Below are 21,272 nucleotides of genomic sequence, written 5' to 3'. Positions count from 1 at the left end.
TTAGTTTAATTTAAACAGGTACGTACGTGTTACATCGTACTGTTAATACAATAGTGTATTATTACATGTATAGTGTGTGTAACTGCCTCTGTGGCCGAACGGTTACCATGTCGGACTGCCACGCAGAGGTCCCAGGTTCGATTCCCGGGCCGGGAGAAAAATTTGTATGGCTTACATTTATTTCTCTCGTGAGTTTGGATGTAATTTCTGGTTATCTATGTGTGTGTCCAGGGCACCCGCGACACAGGGTTTCCCTAGTACGGGGCCATGATGAGTGTGTGCGTTATTATTATTATAAATAGTGTATTAACTCAAAAAGTGTATTTTTTTTCAGAATCGATGAAAAACCAATAAGGTACTTACTCACTTCCTATTATTAATTTCCTATTAGTATTGGTTCAAGTTTATTACAGACATGTAAACAATTTCCAACTTGCCAAATATGTTGGGGATGGAAAAAATAATTTCATGTTTGAGTAAGGATTACTTTGTCCAGAACTAGCTCACAATAATTTTGTCTCATTTTGAGTTAAATAGGTATCTTTCAATTGTTTCTTACATCATTTTAACTACGGTTTAATTGACGTGTACGGAATCAACAGTAGTAAATTACACAATTACATTCAGCAATAGTAAAATCTTCAATTTTATATATTTTGAGATACAACACCATTGCAATATGTACATACTCGTATATCTCAACAAAAATTTAGATATTTGTCTTCTTTAATTACTTCGACATTTTGCTGTTATGAGCCTAGAATATAAAATATGCAAAATACGCAATGTTTATATTATTCAATATGATGTTTTTCATTATCATCATCACGGTCAGCCAAGATCAACCCACTGCGGGGCATAAATAAGCCTCTTCTTTATTGCGCCAATATTTTCGACCCTGCGCCAGTCGCATCCAGCACGATCCCGCACATCTGACGATGACGTCAGACCATCGGGCTGGTGGGCAGCGCACTGGCCTTTTTGCTCCTCTCGGCCACCATTCCGTGACTGCCGATATGTTGTATTTACAACCATGACATTCATATATTCATATATCTTTTGTTATTATTGACACAAAGATCGAACAACACATACAAACTTCCTTCGATCGGACTGAACTCGAACCAGCATCTTTTGCCACACCGGGGCTACCTCTTTTACCAACTGAGCTACTAAGCGAGTCAGCATACGAATCTATTAAAGTCTATGTGTTTATTGTAGATATTTGTATATTAGGTTTAAAGATCAGACCCAAGGAATTATTTTGTTCAATTTTTCGTTACTTCAGATTTCTGTAGCTTTTGTGAATTAAAGCTTTAATTGCCTCGTGATTCATGTTTATGTCATGTGATGGCTTTGATGAACTGCAAAATGCAAATAAACATATATATATATATATATATTTCAGCTATACAACGAGTTTTCAAATCTATATTGTTAAACACAGAAGGAAACAAGGGACAGGGTACAAGAGACTTACATAGAAAAGCCAGTCACATATTTATATTAATTACAAGTCAGCTCAATGATGTTTAAATCTAAAGACACAAGGATATATACTAAATTATGATCACATTTACGCCACACTCAATCACCCATACGATTAAAAAAATATTCATCAAAACCTATGTCTGGAGTATCGCACAGTATGGATGCGAGACATGGACAATCACAAAGAAATACAGGGAAAGAGTCATTTGAAATGTGGCGTTGGAGGTTAATGGAGAACATAAATGGATAGAAAAGATATCAAACGAAGAAGTTTCAAAGAGGGTTGGGGGAAAAGAGAAATCTTTTAAAGTCTATAGAGACAGAAGAGGAAGAAGGTTTGGGCAAATGTTTGAATACGAATTCCAATACATAAATGTTACGCAATGATGTATTCCTGAGAGTTACATTGAGGGGAAGTTAGAAGGAAATGGAAAGAGAAGAAGATCAAGAACAGCATCTAGTGAACAAAATAAAGAAGAATGTCGAAGTGAGCATCTTTATGAGGCAAAGAAGCTGGCTATGAACCGCGAGAAGTGGAAGAGAATGTGCTTGGCTCTTCAATAAGATGATAATGATGAATGATCACATTGCACATTGAAGCCAACACAGTCATTAAGCGAAAAAGTGATGTTTAATTTTGAATGAAGCGAGATTTTTGTTTAATGACGACATTGTTTTGAACGTGTGACATGAAAAGGCCATACTTGCACTGCTAATTATACGGTAGACAACCTGCAATGGGTATCGTAGCCATTTCTTAATAATACTAAGTGACGTGACAAACAAGCCTGGTGGTAAGCGACACTCCTATCCATAACAGTTGCAGTGCCACTCAGAGCTTTACTGCGCCCGTCACGGTGAGACATAAGTTGACAAATCCCATGGTTGTTATTTCACCGGAACGCAGTAATGCCCACATTACTGCTTGGCGGTAGAAATAGGTAAGATGGCAGTTCTTCTCTGGAATAACTCACTCACAAGGACCTCTACTGCTCCTATTCATTTCACAACAGTGTGTTCATATGGTATTTAATACTATCTTAATAACCAATAAAAGCATCTTTGTTGTAATACAATCAGCTGAACAAACTAAAATGTGACTAAGTCCTGTTTATCAAGTGATGAGTCAAGTATTAATGAAACTCTATACTCTACAAATAACAGTTTGCATTTGGTTCGTATCATTTAGCAATTAAATGTGGGTGGACAAACGTGTATAATAAAGGTATATAGACGCATATCAAATGCCTGCAGGGCGGAGTTGCGTACAGGGTCTCGTTTTGATACAAAGTTTATATCGAAGTTGTAGCTCAGGAAATTTACAAAGAAGTAATTGTGATTCGGAGAACGATTCCCAACAGAATTAGCCCTTTTGTAAATCTGACTAGATTAAAACAAGGTTAATGGTCATTAGCACAAATAGTTGAATTTTTGAAAAAAAAATGCACTAAATTTTGAAGAGATTTGTGTAAGAATTTGAAAACATTTCACGCAATTACCACCAGCAATTACCTAAATAAAACTTGTCTCTATGAAGGCTAGCGCTGTGAAAGGTGATCGTCAATTTACTCATCTATAATAGATGTATGTTTCATTCATTACTAAATCCACACGGTTTAATTAGTTACACTCATGCACATTCATATATTTTGAATTGTGGAGATAGAAATTTCAGTTTTTACGTTTATGAGGTCCATGGGCCTTTCTTGTAGGTCAAGCACAATACAACGCGACTTGTGCGAAAACGACATAAAGAGTGAAATCTCTATGCGAGAATAGTATTATCTCACGATTTATCTCGCTCTCGCGCAAGTCGCGCCCTTTCGTGCTAGCCCTATTGGCATAATTTTAAGGACACGTACTTTCAAAGCGCTAGCAATAAAATAAGTTACTCCATAATAAATTATAGTACCATAGTATAATAAGATAAGTAGTGAAACTCCATACAAAATTAGCAGCGCGTCTGTTACCCATGTGTGCATCTGCGAGATTGGCCTATCGTTAAAGTTTAATACTTATTATTGTAAGTTACGACGCGTTTTCAATGAAATTTCTTTCAATGTACTGCCGTCTCGCGGGTATAACTGACAATTAACGCCTATAATTGTTCTTAAAAAAAAAGTCGATCATATTGCAGCTGTATAAGGAATACTTCAGTTGGTATCAAAAAACCTGTTACAATCATTGACTTACAAATAAATGGACGACGGGTCTAATACAAAAACCACGAAAAAAATGTCCCAAGTCAACCTATTTAAACGTAGTGACCTGTAAAGGAATACGAAAAAGCTAAAACGTTGAATTTAAATTGTAATGTCATCGCAGTATTGTCTAATTTTGCTTGGTTCACTGTCAGTCGAACAAACGACGACTAAAGCGTGAATGACGCTCTGTATACGATTTTAACGCCCTATAAGTTCGGACACTTTTTAGCGCGGACCCGACGTCCATATAATTATAAGTCAATGATTACAATAAACAAAAAATGGAAAATTCATTAAAATCAAATAACGATGATATAAAACGCCACCATGGATGGGAAAATAATGTTAGTACTCCAAAGTAGCAAAATACGCCAGTTTTCCATGATTTTCAAGGGTTTGTTAAAGTTAGCGCGGCACTCGGTGCGTTGAAATCAAAGCGTTGCGACTGCACGCACCCGGCAGCGCTTCTATGGCATCGCTCTTACACAAACTACTACTCAAGAGGCTCGGTTGTCGATGGCTCCAAATGAATAATCCATTACTCTGATATTTTTTTCCTATATTATAAAATGTTACTAATTGATTAAAACTGTGAGTGACCAAGTGTTATATCGCTAGTGGATAGGTTTATTTGACGGGTTGCACATTGATCTATAAACCTAACGCCTACGCACCTTTTTGTTTATGCAAGTATGTGAACCATTTTATACCCTATCAAGTTAACCTACACCAAACTAGCTATTCTCTTTCTTATCATGTCAGTGCTTCTATTATTTTAACGCTTAATTGACTTTCTTTGAGTGCTTAGTAAGTTGCCATTTTGATTGCGCTATCGGTGGCTGCATTGATACCTTCAAAGTGTTTGGGCAGGAGGGGCACACCAACAAGTGCTGCATGGACAGTATTGGCGTGTGAGTGTGCTTAGATTAGCAAAAAGTGTAACCATTGAAACAAATATTACTAAAAGTTGCAAAGTTTAACCGAGAATATATAGTTAATGAACATATTGTTTACGTTTTTCAATTTTCAATTGCAATGAGGTACTTATAAACTTCAATGGTCTGGGACCGATCTCGGAGTATCGAAGCGCATTTGTTTCCGCGTCTCAGAGCGTCGGAATGTATGCCTTATTGTAATTGCCATAGCATAAAATATACATTGATAAGTTTAATGTCCTCTCCCATGCCGTTTGCCAGTTTGCGCTGGCCCTTATAGTTTCGTTTTTGCATTTTAAGAACACGACATGCTACGTTCCGTTTAGATATTATATTTTTTAATTTCTTTTTTTTCTTTTAAAACTGTTTTTCTAGTACTATTTTTGACGATTATTTATCTTACCACTATTATATAATGTAAGTGTTTCTTTCCTTGGGACTGCTTTATATGAGTAATATAAACTAGAAAATCAGTATTTAGCAATTAGGCTAGACAATGTGACTGATATAGTTTCATTGTACTAGCACAGAATAATAACAGCAAATAAAGCAACTCCCGATTGTTCGTTAATGCCTATACTTCGCTCGGAGGGTAGGGTTGTTACATTGTTTTTTCAGTTGTAACTACAGCTTGTAAACAGAATTTGAAAAAATTAAGGTGCTTGTCACAGTTTGTTACATGCAGCAGATATTTACCTAGAAACTAAATGCTAAACAATTCTGAATTTGAGACACTCTAAACTACTCCAAACGGAACAAACAAAACACGTCTACTACTTGATGTTAGTTTTTAAACATCCTATAATTAACTTACAATTATTTATCTTCCCTAAGTGGGCCGTGAGCCAATAAGTTCGGGCACATAATAATATGGTCTAACCCAATGGTCCTATCGCAACAAAACGCTCGATCATCTGAACAGTCAGTGCCTATAATTCTAACCGCGCGGTGACGTGCTTTTGCCAGCAGTGACGAACATTTTGAAATATTTCCGCTGAACGTGGTGGTACCACACGTTAATTATGTACATAAGAACGTATATGTAAAATACAAGGATATCCAGACGAGCGATTTGAAAACGCGCGTTAAATTTTTATCATCTGAAAGTTCAGAAACTACATTAAGGCTAAGTAGTCTTAATGTACCCTGACGAATAAGAGACTTCAAACTGCCTCCGTGACCGAAAGGTTACCATGCCGGACTGCCACGCAGAGGTCCCAGGTTCGATTCCCGGGCCGGGAGAAATATTTATATGGCCTACATTTGTTTGGGTGTAATTTGCGGTTGTCGCGGTCCATGGCACCCGCGACACCCCAGTGCGGGACCATGTTCAGTGTGTGCGTTATTATTAACAAAGAAATTGTTATAAACTTTGGTTTTTAATGAAGTTTTTTAAATATTTTTTTTAAATCAGATCGTTGCTATTACATAAGAATAGGAACATAGAGTTTACGAATCGAGAAGTTCTATTTATATTTACGTTAATTAAGATAACTAACAAAGTAACAACATACCAAGTCCAAAGTTGTATAGCACGCTTTCATTGAAGGGGAACAAGTGCCATGAATTACTCACTAGAATTGGAGCGCTGCATTCCACAACCTCGTCTTACATGTTGTTATTTACTTTCTCCTATTTTCTATATAAATAATTCAGCATATTACGTATTCTTAATTGCCATTAACACAAGATGCGTTGTTACGTAAACAATAATGTTGTTTGGGATAATGATCTCATTAAACTCTTCACAACTAGTGTGAAGCAGTGCTAGTATACCGAGGGTTATTGTAATTGTATGAAACATGTACACATGATGCGAAGAGTCTGAGAGTCGTATTCCAGAGCTCTACTCAATGCTCAAGTCAGGATTTCAGCAGACTTGAGTATGATTTCAAGCACTGGAAATACGACTCTAATAGCAAGGACTTGAGTATGATTTCAGTGCTCACTGCAATACTCAAGTCCTGACTTGAGTATTGAGTAGAGTTCTGGAATACGACCCTAAGCTAAGTTAGCTGCTATAATACGTTGCTGTTCAAATTAATAGCGATGATAAGTTGTGCCAGAGTACTCGTACGTTTACAAGATTAGGCGTTCTCTGTACGCATTTGTACGAGATTTTCACAATACTGATTGTAACTGTAACATTGTATCCAAACCAAAAAAATAAAAAAGAAGCATGCTGTCCTTATTGCACCAATGAATGTTTCAACCGGTTTTTAGTTTTGCATATATTTTCAGAGGTCAGTATTTGAACATAATTTAACAGTTAATTTATATAATGAGTAGCGACTGTGAATCTTCAACCACTCCACCAAAAAAAATATCCAAAAAGAAAGGATAGACTACAAAAAAAAAACAGGTGATACAATATCTCAACATCGTATGCAAGCCTTTCGGGATAAATGAGTAAAGCATTCGTACAATAAGTTTAATAAAAAGTTATGTTTTACGAACTATGATGATTTTTTTTGGTTTTTTTATTCCTTGCAGTTATACTATTTAATTAACTCGTAGGTACGAGATAGACACGAGAAAGAATTTTCTTTATCTTGCAATCCTGAGAGGCTGTGTCAGGTATTCAAAAGTTAGCTGAACAGACATGGTTGACCATTACTCTACTGACAGAGCTTGCTCAATATTGCCGTGTGAGCCAATTCTGTCACGCGGTGTGCTCTCTACAGAATAATTTCCTATCTCTAATCACGATTTCCCATAATTACAGCTCTTTTCCAGGCTACACTGCCTCCTTATAAGTGTTTTATTAAAACTATTACCTGCAGCTTTTCAAATCCAAAGTTATCGAGTTTCATCGTGCAATTATTCAACAGTCCTTAACTCCAAATTTTGTTAAAACTTTTCACAAAATATTCATCACCGAAATCACATATTCACTAGCATGGTACCAGGCAAGATTGTCCATTTATTTTAATATAAACATGTTTAATTTACTAGCACAATAATAAGAATTTAAACTTTTTAATTTTAACATTCTATTATGTAAGCGTAGGCGTCCAACGGTGACGGCGCCTCACGCTTTATAAGATTACACTAAGCTTGGAGTCGAAGGCGCTGAAGGCATAACGACGCCGAATTCAAATGACCGCCGAGTCTCTTAATTTAAGCAGACTGTCTGTTTTTTTAAACTGGCCGGTTAAGCCTCATTAAACAAGTGGCAAGTATGGCACGCGGTATACTGCTATTCGAATTGTGGTTTGTTTACTTGGAACTTAGCGGACGACAGCGGAATGCCTCGAAAATGGAGCGTTGGCGATGAAAGTATTGACTAAACATATACAGAAGCTACGTTTCCCACCATTCGTAACACTGTTTTCAGCGTGTAGGTCATATAGCGTTTCTTTGCAGTACATTTTTTTTATTATATCAAGTGATAGGACGAACAAGTGGTGCGCCTGGCATTAAGCGACACGCCTTCCCATAGCAGTTGCAGTGCGACTCAGAGCTTTAACTCGACAAGGTCTGACGGGCACTGCCATTGCAGTCTTACTGGTCTACACTCGGACGAAAAGTTGACAAGTCTCATGTGCCTTTAGTGTCACTAGTATATTATTACCCTTTAAAACCGGAACGATTTTGCTTAACAAGGTAAACAACTCTTTTATGGGAACTGTATACGTTTTTACAATAAGATTCCGGAGCATAGATTAAGTTTATCATTTCCTATGTTTAAAAACTATATTAAAAATATTTTGATCGAAAAGTCATATTACAAAATTGAAGACTACGTGTTAGATAAAGATGTATGGAAGACGACACTGCTCCAGAATCCACACCAATTTGATTCAAAGTGTATTCAATAGCATTTAAGTTTATTTTGAAAAGAGCAATTCCTAGAGTTTCTTGCTCGTTCTTCTCAGAGAGGTCAGCGTAGTGAACGATCAGTAGCTTAAATATGACGTTTTCAAGTGTACATTTATTTTACCTATGGAATAAATGATCTTTGATTTTGACTTTGAAAGCGGTTGTGGGTCTTATAATATGGACAATGAATGAATTTGTGTATTATATATATGGAGACAACGACGAGCGCGGTGCGAGTTCCGGTGATCGGAAATTCGGGTGTTAATGGTGCATTTATTTTACTTGTACAGCGAGCTAAGCAAGCTCCCTGTGACCCTGCGCCCGGGTGCGCCGCACACCCTGCACCATAGATTGAACCTAATATACCAGCCCACATCAAATATCCGGCCGATTAAAATTTTATGATTACGAAGATCGAACACTTACAAAAAATTCCTTCGATCCAGCTGAATTCGAACCAACGTCTTCCAGTAAACCGTACCAGACGCTATGCCTACTAAGCCACGGAACTAGCGGACCCAACGAATTCTTCTAAGTGCTTGTTGCAGCATTATGTTTTGGTTTTTAACGACGTTTTTGTCGACATCTCTTATCAGCTGCAAAGGTACTTGGATAAGTGAAGAAATACATTTCTCACAGATGACGCTACGGGTAGACTTCTTGATATTCAATAATAATAAAAACTTAAAAAATAAAAAAAATATGATTTGGCGTTAAAATAATAATATATAGTTGATGTACCACAAATCGCTGGGACTACAAAATCGTGAAACGCCATCTGTTGGTGACCCATTAGCATTCAACACACCAGATAACGATTGAAGTGAAAATCATGAGTAATATGAGAAACTATAAATCAGACAGGTGCCTAAGATTAGTCAATATTTTTATAGCCTAATCGCAACATATTTCCCACGAAGTATGCTATAAAATAAACGATCTATTGTCTTCGGAACGCATGCGTATCTATCTAGTCTGATGTGTATCGGTACACAACAACGACGTAATAGTTGTGCAACAGTTTCTCCACTGCCTAACGACTGCCCATGTATATTACATTTGCATGTTATTTTGATGCACCAATACACCCATTATCAATATATCATGTTACTCCTCGACTAGTGGGGAATCTATGACCGCAACAAAAGTTACAATCGTATGATATTACTGTTATAATACCATTGAATTTGTATTGAATTGATATTAAATGACTTTTTGTGAAATTACTTCACTAGTTTGTTATAATTTTTAATACAAAGTTACAAAACTACTAACTAAACTACTACGCTACTAAACACTTTAGTTTTCAATGACTTTTTGCTTGCTAGAAGACGTCGGTTCGAATCCGGCCGGATCGAAGGAATGTTCGAATGTTCGATCTTTGTATGAATAATTATAAAACTAGTGGTGTTATAATGTTTGGTTATGTACTACAACCGGAGCCAATAAACTAGAAAAATATAATTGTCTTTGGGTGGCCAGAATGGAGGCAAAAGTCGAGGCTGCTTTGTCCCAGTGGTCTCGAACCCACCGGTTTTTTGATATTTCTATCGATTTATCGCTTGCCCTACCGTAATACCCAAAATAGAACGATTTTTCTATGATTTTTTTTATGAGTAAAGAATTTCTTTCGATTTTTTACCGATTCTCAACAATCCAAGTTGGTATTCCTTATCTTTTCCAGGGATTCCTATCCCTACTACTCGATCGACGTGTAAACGATTTATATATGTGTTCCTTGTTTATCAATGTTATTTGTCAATTTAAGTACCTAGTACAGGTAAGCTCACCTAACTGTTAATAGTTTTAATAGTATCATTAGTGAGTAAAATACGATTCCCACTTTAAAATATACAGATTTGCTCTATTTAATATATTGTTTCTTTATTTACCGATTTTTGGTCCGAATATATCGATTTTACTTGGCAACCCTACCGATTTCGCATTGTGACTTTCGAGAACACTAGAGGTGGGCGTTAAACGAAAAGTACTTAAAAAGTTTGCTTTTTAAAATAAGCGCATAAGCTTTTCGTCTTAAGCGTAAGCGTTGGTAACTGGTCAGTTCTATAGGTATTCAACAATATAATTTTTTACAACGTGCGTAAGTTTCGAGTAGCGCCATCTATGTTTTCTAAACAAATTAATTCAACATAACGTATACATAACGTCTTTGCGCTTAAACGTTTTTCTAAACGACTTTTTAAGCGTCAAACTAAAAGCGTTTAAAAGAAAAGCGCTTTTACAAGCACGCTTTTTAAGCGTACGTTTTAACGTTAAAAAAATAAGCAGTTTTTTTCCATTCCAACGGTTAACAACTACAAAAGTTAAACAACTTATGTTTTTGAACGCTTTTAAACCCCAATGAACAAAATATTATATTAAAATAATGTTATGTCATAAATAAAAATATATCTCCTTTTTTAACAAAAAACTTACTTAGAAACCTTTAATAGTCCACTCTTGCGTTTCGCTATCAACACAACGTTGTAAGCTTTTTTAACATAAATGTCTATGCGCTTAAACGTTTTCTAGACGATTTTGTTAGCCTCAAACTAAAAAGCGTTTAAAAAAGCACGCTTTTTTAAAAAAACATAACGTTTAAACGTTTAAAAAAAATGCCGTTTTTCCCGTCTCTAGAGAACACTGATTTGTCCTGTAATAAAATATAAAAATTAAGTCAATGTACGTGTTTATCCTATGTATCATTAACATAAATAAATTCTTTATATCCAACATACGTATGGATTATTCAATTACGAAGGTCTTACATAAAACATTTTGAATGTAATCATCGCCACTTCAGCCGAAACACGTCCCCTGTGTCTCGAATGTGATAAAGTTGTCTAAAGACACCATCAATGAGAGAGAAATTAGACGTTATCCAACGTTTACGATTTGAAACTATAGCTTTCATCAAACTTGTAAAACAAGTCACGGTCGCGTCGTCTCGCCGACTCGATGAAAATCGACTTCAAGCTATTGACAGGGTCTTCACAGAACTTAAAAGAATGTGCCCACATCAATATTCCATCGCGATACGGAGCAACGAAAATTACGCAATGCTATTTCAAATCACTACCTATTGAAATTGAATCTGGCGAACAGTAAATAGACATTATTACAAGTCAATTTAGCCTTTATTGCGTTTGGAGATGGGGAATGTTTTATTTACGCTACAATTAGCAGGCAATGTCAAGACTATATGGTTAATAATTATGTATTGTATTGGATAAATATTTCGACCGCCATCAGTGCTAATTGTCCTACTGAAGATGTTAATGAAGATATAATTAACTAACTTTGGGCAATGTCACCCTGCTAACTCTAATTAACACTTGTCAAATTAATAAAATTTGTTATAAGCTACATTTTCGAAATTAAATGTTAAGCGTAGTATAATGTATAATAAGATTAATAAGTAATAACTGCCTCATACAACGGAAGTGTCATAACGGAAACAGAAGTTAAGAGTAAATCTTAGCGGAGACGGAAGCGGAACTATAAATGCTTTAAAGATCTCAATGAAATAGCTTAAACAGGGCATGTACTTGGTTTCATAATCAACAGTATTACTCGTAATAATAAAACACACACACTCAACATACAACAACAACAACAACGCGAGTGGCATGGTGACACACACATAGACAACCACAAATTATTCCAATGTTTCTCCCGCCCCGGGAATCGAACCCAGGACCTTTGCGTGGCATACCAGTATGGTAACCGTTCGGCCACAGATGGAGAACACAACATAAAATTGCTAGATCAAGGCGCACGTGACTTATCCATTGCGAACGTTTTAAATTTCCGATAAAAATTGCGAAAGCAGAAACGGAAACAGATGTGAAAAAGCGTACGGAACTCCGCAGTTGCGGAAGCAGAAACGGAGGTTTTTTGCACACTAGCCTACAATCTACATTTATTTCTCTCGTGTTGTTATCGTTCTCGTGTTTGGGTGTAATTTGTGATTGTCTATGTGTCTATGGCCCCCGCGATACAGGGTTTTCCTAGTGCTGCGGTCAGGCTATGAGTGCGTGCTTCATTGTAAGTGAAGCGTGTTGGGTAACTCCATACAAAGGTAGCAGAATCTCGCGACGCATAGCGCGAGCCATCGCACTCGCTATTCATTATAGAATAGAAGCAGCCGCTCGGTGTTTCAAAAATGACATCAAAGTAATCAATCTCGCCAACGGGAACCACCGAAATCGATACTTCAATGAGCACTACGCCAACTTAATTTTTGAACCTGTTCTGTTTTTATTTTCTTTTCACAAAATTTTGGAAGCATAATATTAGTAAATAAATATGTTTCTTTACAAAAATGATCAAAAAATAAAGTTTTTTTTTATAAATACTAAGTGACGGGATGAACGACTTGTGCGCCTAGTGGTGAACGACACGCCTATCGATAACAGTTGCAGTGCCACTCAGAGCTTTAAATCAAAGATCTTCGGCACTGCTACTGTGCCTGTACCCTGAGACATAAGTTGACAAGTCCCATGTGCCTGTGATTTCACCAGCGCCATTAGCGTTCGAAACCGGAACGCAGTAATGTTCACGTTACTGCTTGGGGGCACAGCGTTCACAGAAGGTATCAAAATCGTAGACATGTTTATTGTTTGTGGTACTTTGAACGAGAGTGCCTGAAATACAGAATTGTTCAGCATTTCATTTCTATTTCATATTCATACTCCATAACCAATCGCGATGCTGGTATAAAAATATCAATATGTAAACACCTCTGCATTTAAAGAAAAGTTATTTCAATATAGCACGAGAACACCTTAGTTTTTTATAATTTTTATTGGACATGCTGTTAACTCAGTAATAACAGGAAATAAAATGCATGTGAAATGCATTAAAATGACATGTACCATATTTGTCGTGTATTCAACAATGCACTATTTACGTCTTGTGCAAAATAAGGGTTTCTAAAAATAAGTAGCAAAAAATAATTTTCAATAACTTCTATATATTTCTTGTAAAAAAGAATATAATATTGAGGAGGTAGTATTTTAATTTTTAAGGCAACCATGTGTTAATAGTTTTTCTTTTTCTTCTTTTTAGGGGCAATATCTTCAGTTTCATAAAGTTCCTCTATTTCAGAATTCTTTTTCTTTTTTAGCTTCTTTTGTTTTGTTCTTAGTGTTCCACTATTATTCAGATTATTTATGAATACTGATTCATTTGATTGATCGCATGCATTAGTTTCCAATTCATTATTTTCTTTAGAATCAATGTGGTTATTCTTTGATTTCTTCTTCTTTTTTCCATTTTCGGTTTCTAATTCAAGCATTGTTTCAACATTTTGTATTTCCAAGTGCATGTTTTCATGTATGTTAGCATTCTGTGTTAATCTTTTCTTGTTTTTTTTACTTTGTGAAATATCTTCATCAACTGTATCTTGTTCACGCTTCTTTCTTTTCTTATTCTTTTTAGGATTTTCCAAATTCACATCACCAATATAATCTAACTTTTGAGCATCACTAGGTACATTATGAGCGGCAGGTTGAAACCCAAAACCTGCATAAGTATTTATACACACAAAATCATTGGTTTCAACACTGTAACCAAAGCCACTGTGATTATTTTCGCCATCATAATTATATCCAAACCCTTGATAGCTATTTTCTGTATCCAAAACTTCTTTTTTGGCTGGTTTTTGTCTCTGTAAAACAGCCAGCTTATTTTTAAAGTAATCTATCATGCTTCCTTTCTCTGTGAATATTTGCTCTGTTGGTTTGCAATCTTCTTGTATTACTTCATCTACTTTCTTTTTTACTTCCTTAAGACTTTTCTTGCCAAATATGTTGGCTATGTCTTTTTCACTGTAGCGGGAAAGGTCTTTACCTCGTGTAAACTTGTGATAGTGGATACGGGCTTTGCTCTTCTTTGATTTATCCTCCAGAGAAACACCACTGGGTATCTTCTCGTCATCGCTGTTGGCTGGAAAACAAAATATAACAATATCTTAACTAAACCAACAAACTTAAGATCAATCAATATGAATACATATGTGAAATGTGATAATGGAATAAAATTATAAATAATAATGCCGCCTTGTGAAACAGGTTGTATCTATACTACAAATAAACATTACTACTATTACTTAATATATAACAATACTAACCTAACCCTGAACGCTTTAACAGTGTTGCCAGATGGTCACATTTCTTACATTTTTTGTAACTTTTGACCTTCTCACGTAATATGTGAGTAACTTTTGTTGTAGCAATTTTCACAACTTTTGAGGTTGTCGAGATTTTATAGATTCAACTATCTTTGTTGTCGTAAATCCTAAATAGTTTACGAACGCACCTAAATTAGACAAAAAAAAGTAACTCAGAGATGGCGTAAATAATATTAAAGTAATAAATTTAGTAATAGCCTGATTTACCTTAAATGTATGCTTACTTTTTCGTTTTTACATTTAGACGCACATACATTATATCTTACTATAGTTACAATTTTTAATTACAAAAAGAACTTGTAAAATGTCACATAGGCAGTAAAAATGTAATCTGACAGGTAACGAAATGTAGTTTTCGACTCAACCCCTGACAACACTGTTCTTCAGTGCTTTGGTCTCCCTTACTAAGCACCAGATAAACGAGAGTATTATTACGTATATATTTGCGTATTATTAATATTTAGTAAAGAAATCAAATGCAAGATAGGTTATGCACTTACCATTAGATAAATTAGCCAGTAAAGCATTGAAATCGTCTTCATGCTTTGTCCATTGGTCGTTCCGGTCTTCAAAACCCAAGCCTTTCTCATCATTCTTGTATCGAGCGACAACGTGTTGCACTATTCCGTCTTCTTTAGCACCTAACCCTTTGCCCGAAGTCCAGCCCATTTTCTCCAACATCCGTTGCCCGAATTTGCTAGCATCGTTACTCCATGCGTTATTCTTAGCACGCAGATTTATTATTTTCTGTTTACGACGAGGTTCCGCTAACATAGACATCTTTTATAAACGAAAAATAACACAACCTCTATGGACACAACGGCACGTGTTTTGTTGTCAAAATGGACGACATGGCGGCAATGCTGCCAACATCACGGTGAAACAAGCGGAACGAAGTTCGTGAGGTTTCAACGTACGATGGAGCATGATTGGCTAGCTCAAGGTCGTTGAAATGTAGTCGCATGGCGGCTTGTAGCGTTTAACGTTTCGTTTCATGCTTTTGTTTTACTTGATGACAATAACTGATATATCGAGTTTTTAGGTTTTCGCGATTGTTACACATAGGAGATGAAACTATGTTTCCTGATTTAAATCGCGTATATTTGTTTTTTCAAACAAACTGATATATATTATGTACATATATATAGATTTAACAGATATTTAAAAAAATACATACATTTAAATTACGTTCCTTGTTTTTTAACCCAAATTCCCTAGTATTTTAATAGCAGGGTAATATTATCTATCATGGTATATTTTGTATATCTGTCTAGTTTTACGTTATATAATAATTGTAGGCACCAACATGATATTGTGAATTTGTAATACAATGATTTGTCTGGCTGGATCTGGGCAATAACGCCCACTTCGCTCTATAAATCCGGTCCATTTTCATTGTAGATTTATATTTAGCAAGTTAGGCTGTATGAAACACGTTTAGATCTAATGCACTGCGTCGGCTTCTAATAAGATGAACATTTTATAAGTTGCGTGTATATTATCTATTTCATTTCAATTTTCGGTAATACTTAATTGTCATGTCATTAATATATTAGTAATATATAAATATGTTAGTCACATATCAACTTATCAATAGCAAAAAAAAAATTGCAGTTAGTATAACACAGTGCTCTACCACGGTACTATTATTATAATAAAACTTTTGTTTAAATTTGAACCGTTCGACCCGCACGACTTTGATGGCGCGTGATGGATGCTGGCTGCGATTGTTTTTTTCTCATCACGGCCCGTAACGTGATGTGAATTTAAAATACCACAGGAGTCTCGAAAGTTGCAATTGACCAGCTATGTTATAATACCTAGCTAATAACAAATCATCCAAGCAAAAAACATCATATCATCGCAACTCTTGACATTCGTATTGATAAATCGCAATCAACCTGCATTGATATCGCTGGTGTTGGGCATCATTATTATTAGAGAGACTATCTCCAGTAGAGTCAGCTAGGCCACTGTTGGAAGTGCATGATATTTCGAAACGAGTTTTAAATCAGAACACATATTGTATTTACTTACTATATTAATATGGTCAAGTACTGGGTCAAGAGTTTTTAAATATAAAGTGTTAAGTCAAGCTTGATGTGCTCTTGACTGTACGATTACCAAAGCAATAATTTAAATTAAAAATACATAAAAAAATAGTTAAAAGATTCACTTGACGAACAGCATAACTAGCTTATAATTAATATGACATCACATTAAAATTTTGCAATCTTTTGATCTGTTGATTTGACAAATATCTATTATGAATTTATATTTTGTTAAAAACCACGTTTTGGTTTGATTTTTGCGAGCCCAGGTGCGAAGTCGAGGACCGGTTTACAAGAAAGTAAAAGTCAGGTTTCTTTACTTTGAATATTATTACGTGATTTTCATAAATTTTGTTTACATTATTTATTATTCTGTTTATTTATATATTTATTTGTTTTGTGTGCGATACCACTCAAAATAACATAATGTAACACGTAGATAAAACACATCATGAATATTTTTAGAGACTTTACTCTCTAGACAGGTTGAGAAAATTCTACGTTGCCTGTGAGAATGTCTACCCCATCTTAGCACATCCAGTAGCAACGGACTTGAGTGACCCGCCTAGACCGGTCATTAAAGAAAGCCAGTGCAAAATGGTCCTGAGTAAATAAGTGTCGTAACTTACTTAGTAACTTAGTGATATCAATGCGAATAACACTCTTCCTTTGCGCCATTGTAGATTAAATTGAATAAATCGGCCATATTACGTGCAGTTTGTCATTTCATACAATAGACGCATCAATTCAAAATCCTCGTGGAATATGCGAGATGGTGCGCTAATTTTCCACCACAGTCATATACCTACTTATGTATATCCGTGCTCCCCACAATGAATAAATATTTAGTAAGTTTACTTACCTACTTTATTAGAAAGAATAGATTGACTTATAGACAAGCGTAACAGCGTAACATTTTTCCAATTACGGTACATAGTAAAAACGAATTTTTTTTTATAATATCAAGTGACGGGCTTTACAAGTCGTGCACCTGACGGTAAGCTACATGCCTGTCCAACAGTTGCAAAGCCAGTCAGAACTTTAATTCGCAAAGATTTGAGATCTTACCCTTCAAAACCGGAATACAGTAATGCTGACGTTACTGTATTCCGTAAAGTGACAAAACAATTTTTTGAGATATCATAAAAAACCTAACCCACTTTTAGAATATTGAAATTGTTCAATGATATTTATTATGATATTTTATCAGCTATGCATCGTTAGGTTAAGTTCCGATAAGTCAAGTTAACTAATTTTAACTGTTTTTAAAGAAAAATTTTGTGCTCTATCTTTTTCTATTTAAAACGGATTTGACCATTTGTCTCTTAGCCGCGTTATAGTTAGTGGATGGTAGATTATTACTTGGCGGCAGAAATAGGTAAGGTTGCAGAGCTCTCTCACAAAACTCTTTCACAAGAAGCTCTACTGCTATGTGTTCTTTAAAGTCTTTAGTATTTCATTTAATCTTATCCAATGTAATTAACGCAATTATGTGTCAAGAAACTAATCTAATCAGTCACGTCCTTTTTTTTTCTTTTTTTACTATGGCCTTCATGATTGGATACTGCCTGACTTCGACATTTTATTTCAGAAAAAAGTGCAGAAAAATTGTATTGAAACCATTGAAACATATTTGAAACATAATTTCATTGACTATCTCTATATTGCACACGCAATAAGAAGAGAGTCGCCATTCGCCATTATGCCGGAAACTGGATGAATGTTTTATGGTCAGTAAAAAACGCGCGAAGACGTTGCGTGTATTAAGCCAGTGAGAAAAATATCGAGGGAAATCCGCATCTATTTTGTTACTAACTTTACGAAAGAGTAAAGCAACGTAATAATCAATAACAATCAGCGAGCTTGAACATTTTTGAAATTAATTTAAATTAGTCGCCGCGTTATTTTGCTTCTATTTAAGTATCTACATACCCAATGGGTTATTTTGAGAAGACGGGAAGTGTTGCAGACGACCTATTTTAAAACTACCATAATAACTAAAGTATGTATTATTCTTGTAGAAAGTGCCGCGAAGGAATTACTTTTCATATCCCAATACTAACTAGGTATATACAGACAGCCTAGACATAAACATGAACCTCAAGACGTTCAAGTTATCGCTTCTCAGAGCTGTCAATTTTCTCTCGAAAATGACGTCACTGCCAATTCTATGCGCGAGAGCATGAACGTTATGAGAATGAAGCCGTCGTGGACACATGGTCTATTGAAGACAACACCTCACTTGCTCCGTAGCATGACGGTCTTATTTTATATACATTTGACAGATCTCTGCCACTCAGTAGACGTAGATGTTCTTTCAAAAACTGGGTTTAGGTTGAACAAAAATGTCTCGCGCGTAGTTCACCATTATAATTGTAATATGAGTAGCCACCATTACTATTCTATTAAATTTCATTGTGACCTCCAGTGTTAATGTTTTCAAAATTGGCCGCCTTCAATTTAAGTTTATTCTTACAAACAAAAGTGTTATAATAACATCCCAAAAAATATCAAGAATCGTACAATCAAGAGCACATTGCGCTTGACAGCTAGAACCGTTCTTATCGTAAGCGGCATAGAGATGAACGAATGAGTGGGGATAGTGCGGTACCTCTTTCTACCATTATCGGATTTAGTCATAAATTAAAAAACGAAAATTATTCCTGTCATCTCATGCTTCGATTTGCATCATAGTCGATAGAGAAGGAAAAATTTTCTCAATACGCTCGCGCTAACTGTACAGGAGTAATACAGGTATGCATTATGTGTTTTACGTAACACGTAACACATTTCTCACTCGTCAACGAACAATTATATTAAACACTTTAAAACAAACCTAGTTTTAATTATAGGTGACAAGTAACGGACCTGTTATTGACTGCCCTGTCGCTTACCACCAAGCGCATGACTGTTCGTTCCATAACTTGATATCATAAAAAAATACCCTAAGTCCATTATTTTAGAATGCTAAAAATCACGCAATAGTAAAAGACAGTGGTGAAAGTCCTATAGTCGCTTGTTTTTTTTATTTAACATATATTAATGACCGTTCAATCGTTCTTTTTAAAACCCTCTGTAGTAAAAATTACTATTGGCGCTTAAGGTTCTTTACTTCTGTATCTTAATACATTTTCCTCCTCCAGAAACTTTTTAGAAAGTAAATCCGATTTCGAAAAAATTTTACAGTCTAACCAGCTGCTTCTAGTGTTTTGTACGGGAACCGCAAGCAGCTTTTTACGCCGTATGCATATTAAGGTACCTAATCATATTTACTTTAATTTTTATTGTATTGTGCTGTAAGTAACACATAAAACACAACATATTATTATAGAACTTGAAGAAGAACTACATAAACGGACTAATAAGCCCTATGAAACTACATACGAATACATGAACAATACTATTGTTTTTTATGCTACCTACTTGCTAATACCCCTATATTGTTTTACTATAATGAAATTTTGAAATGTCCCCATTTGTAAAAATCTGCGCGTTTTTTTAGTAGTAGTAGTAAAATTTTTCAGTCTACAGGACAGGCTAAGGTGTCTATTTACTGCGAATTGGCCATATTGCCAGATCTTGGATTTTAAAATTTCTTCAATAATTTAATTTTCTGCCATTTTTCGCTGGAGATCGTTACCTTAAGAGATTGTACTTAAATTATCGATCACAAAATCAATTTGAGAGAAAATAGGCCATCTTGAAAATCCGCTTTTTTTAATATTAATAAAATTGAATATTTAATTAATAATTTTAATGTTATGATGTAGCCATCTAGTTCAATGAAAAGTATAGGTAGTAACATAAATAAAATAAACACTAATATAACAGATTCCGCTGTAAGAATATTAATTTGATTGTTTAAGTAACAACAATTCAAATTCATATAGGCACTTTCGGCCAGTTCATTGGCTTGTGGCCCCGTGAATCATTGTTCAATAATGTTTAGGTGGACAGCAGCACTATAAAGTAGATATCAGGCGTGGACGATTGGTTGTGTTAAACCTTTATAAGTGTTGTGTCCTATAACATCACTAAAGTTCCGTATTTAATTAAAACAGAAACTCTAGCACTCCATGTTGTTATAGGTCAAGCTTAGTGAACGATTTTTGTTTAATTCTAAAATTAACTTGGTAGGAACTCTGAATTTTTTTTAAGGACAGAAACGGGTTTAGTATTTAGTCGTTTTAAGCGAATACCCTGATTATGAGTCATTCTGTATCACTCCGCGGCCTGCAGACACAAAGAAACTTACCTGAGTTAAAATAATAATAAAGACAAGGTTTGAAATAACTCAATAAGTATTTATCATAAGCATGCTTTTAGGCCACCATACAACAGTTAAAGGAAAGAAATTAACTGTGAATTCTGGACGCTGAATGCTGCTGAAGTGGAGAAAAATGTACATAATAAATAAATGTAGGTACTTCAATAATTTATTGGCGACCCAACCGCTTTGCCTTCGACAGCTGCGAATTGGCGCGAAACAGGTTATTGGCGGGAACATGTGCCTCTGCTGATTTTGGACTTCGACGCAAAAAGTGAAGACTCTTTCATCTCAGTGTTCTATTCTATT

General features: G+C 35.3%; 1 protein-coding gene across 10 annotated transcripts in view; it reads right to left on the bottom strand.

The window, feature by feature from the left end:
* Positions 1-21,272, bottom strand: part of LOC113239344 (tight junction protein ZO-1) — a 212,423-nt gene that overhangs the window by 52,486 nt on the left and 138,665 nt on the right. The window contains exon 1 of one of the 10 annotated variants that reach the window (XM_026476301.1): positions 7,408-7,520. The exons of the other annotated variants lie outside the window; for them this stretch is intronic. Coding sequence (XP_026332086.1) covers positions 7,408-7,443 — 36 coding nt within the window. The 5' untranslated portion in view covers positions 7,444-7,520. Of the gene's footprint in view, positions 1-7,407; positions 7,521-21,272 lie in introns of those variants that run through there. 10 annotated transcript variants of the gene reach the window in all.

This window comes from Hyposmocoma kahamanoa, unplaced genomic scaffold (genome assembly GCF_003589595.1).
Source record: "Hyposmocoma kahamanoa isolate Upper Pololo Valley unplaced genomic scaffold, ASM358959v1 99879, whole genome shotgun sequence".
NCBI classification, from domain to species: domain Eukaryota; kingdom Metazoa; phylum Arthropoda; class Insecta; order Lepidoptera; family Cosmopterigidae; genus Hyposmocoma; species Hyposmocoma kahamanoa.
The sequence above is the reverse complement of the archived record's forward strand: the minus strand, read 5'-3'. Positions and strand labels throughout refer to the sequence as shown.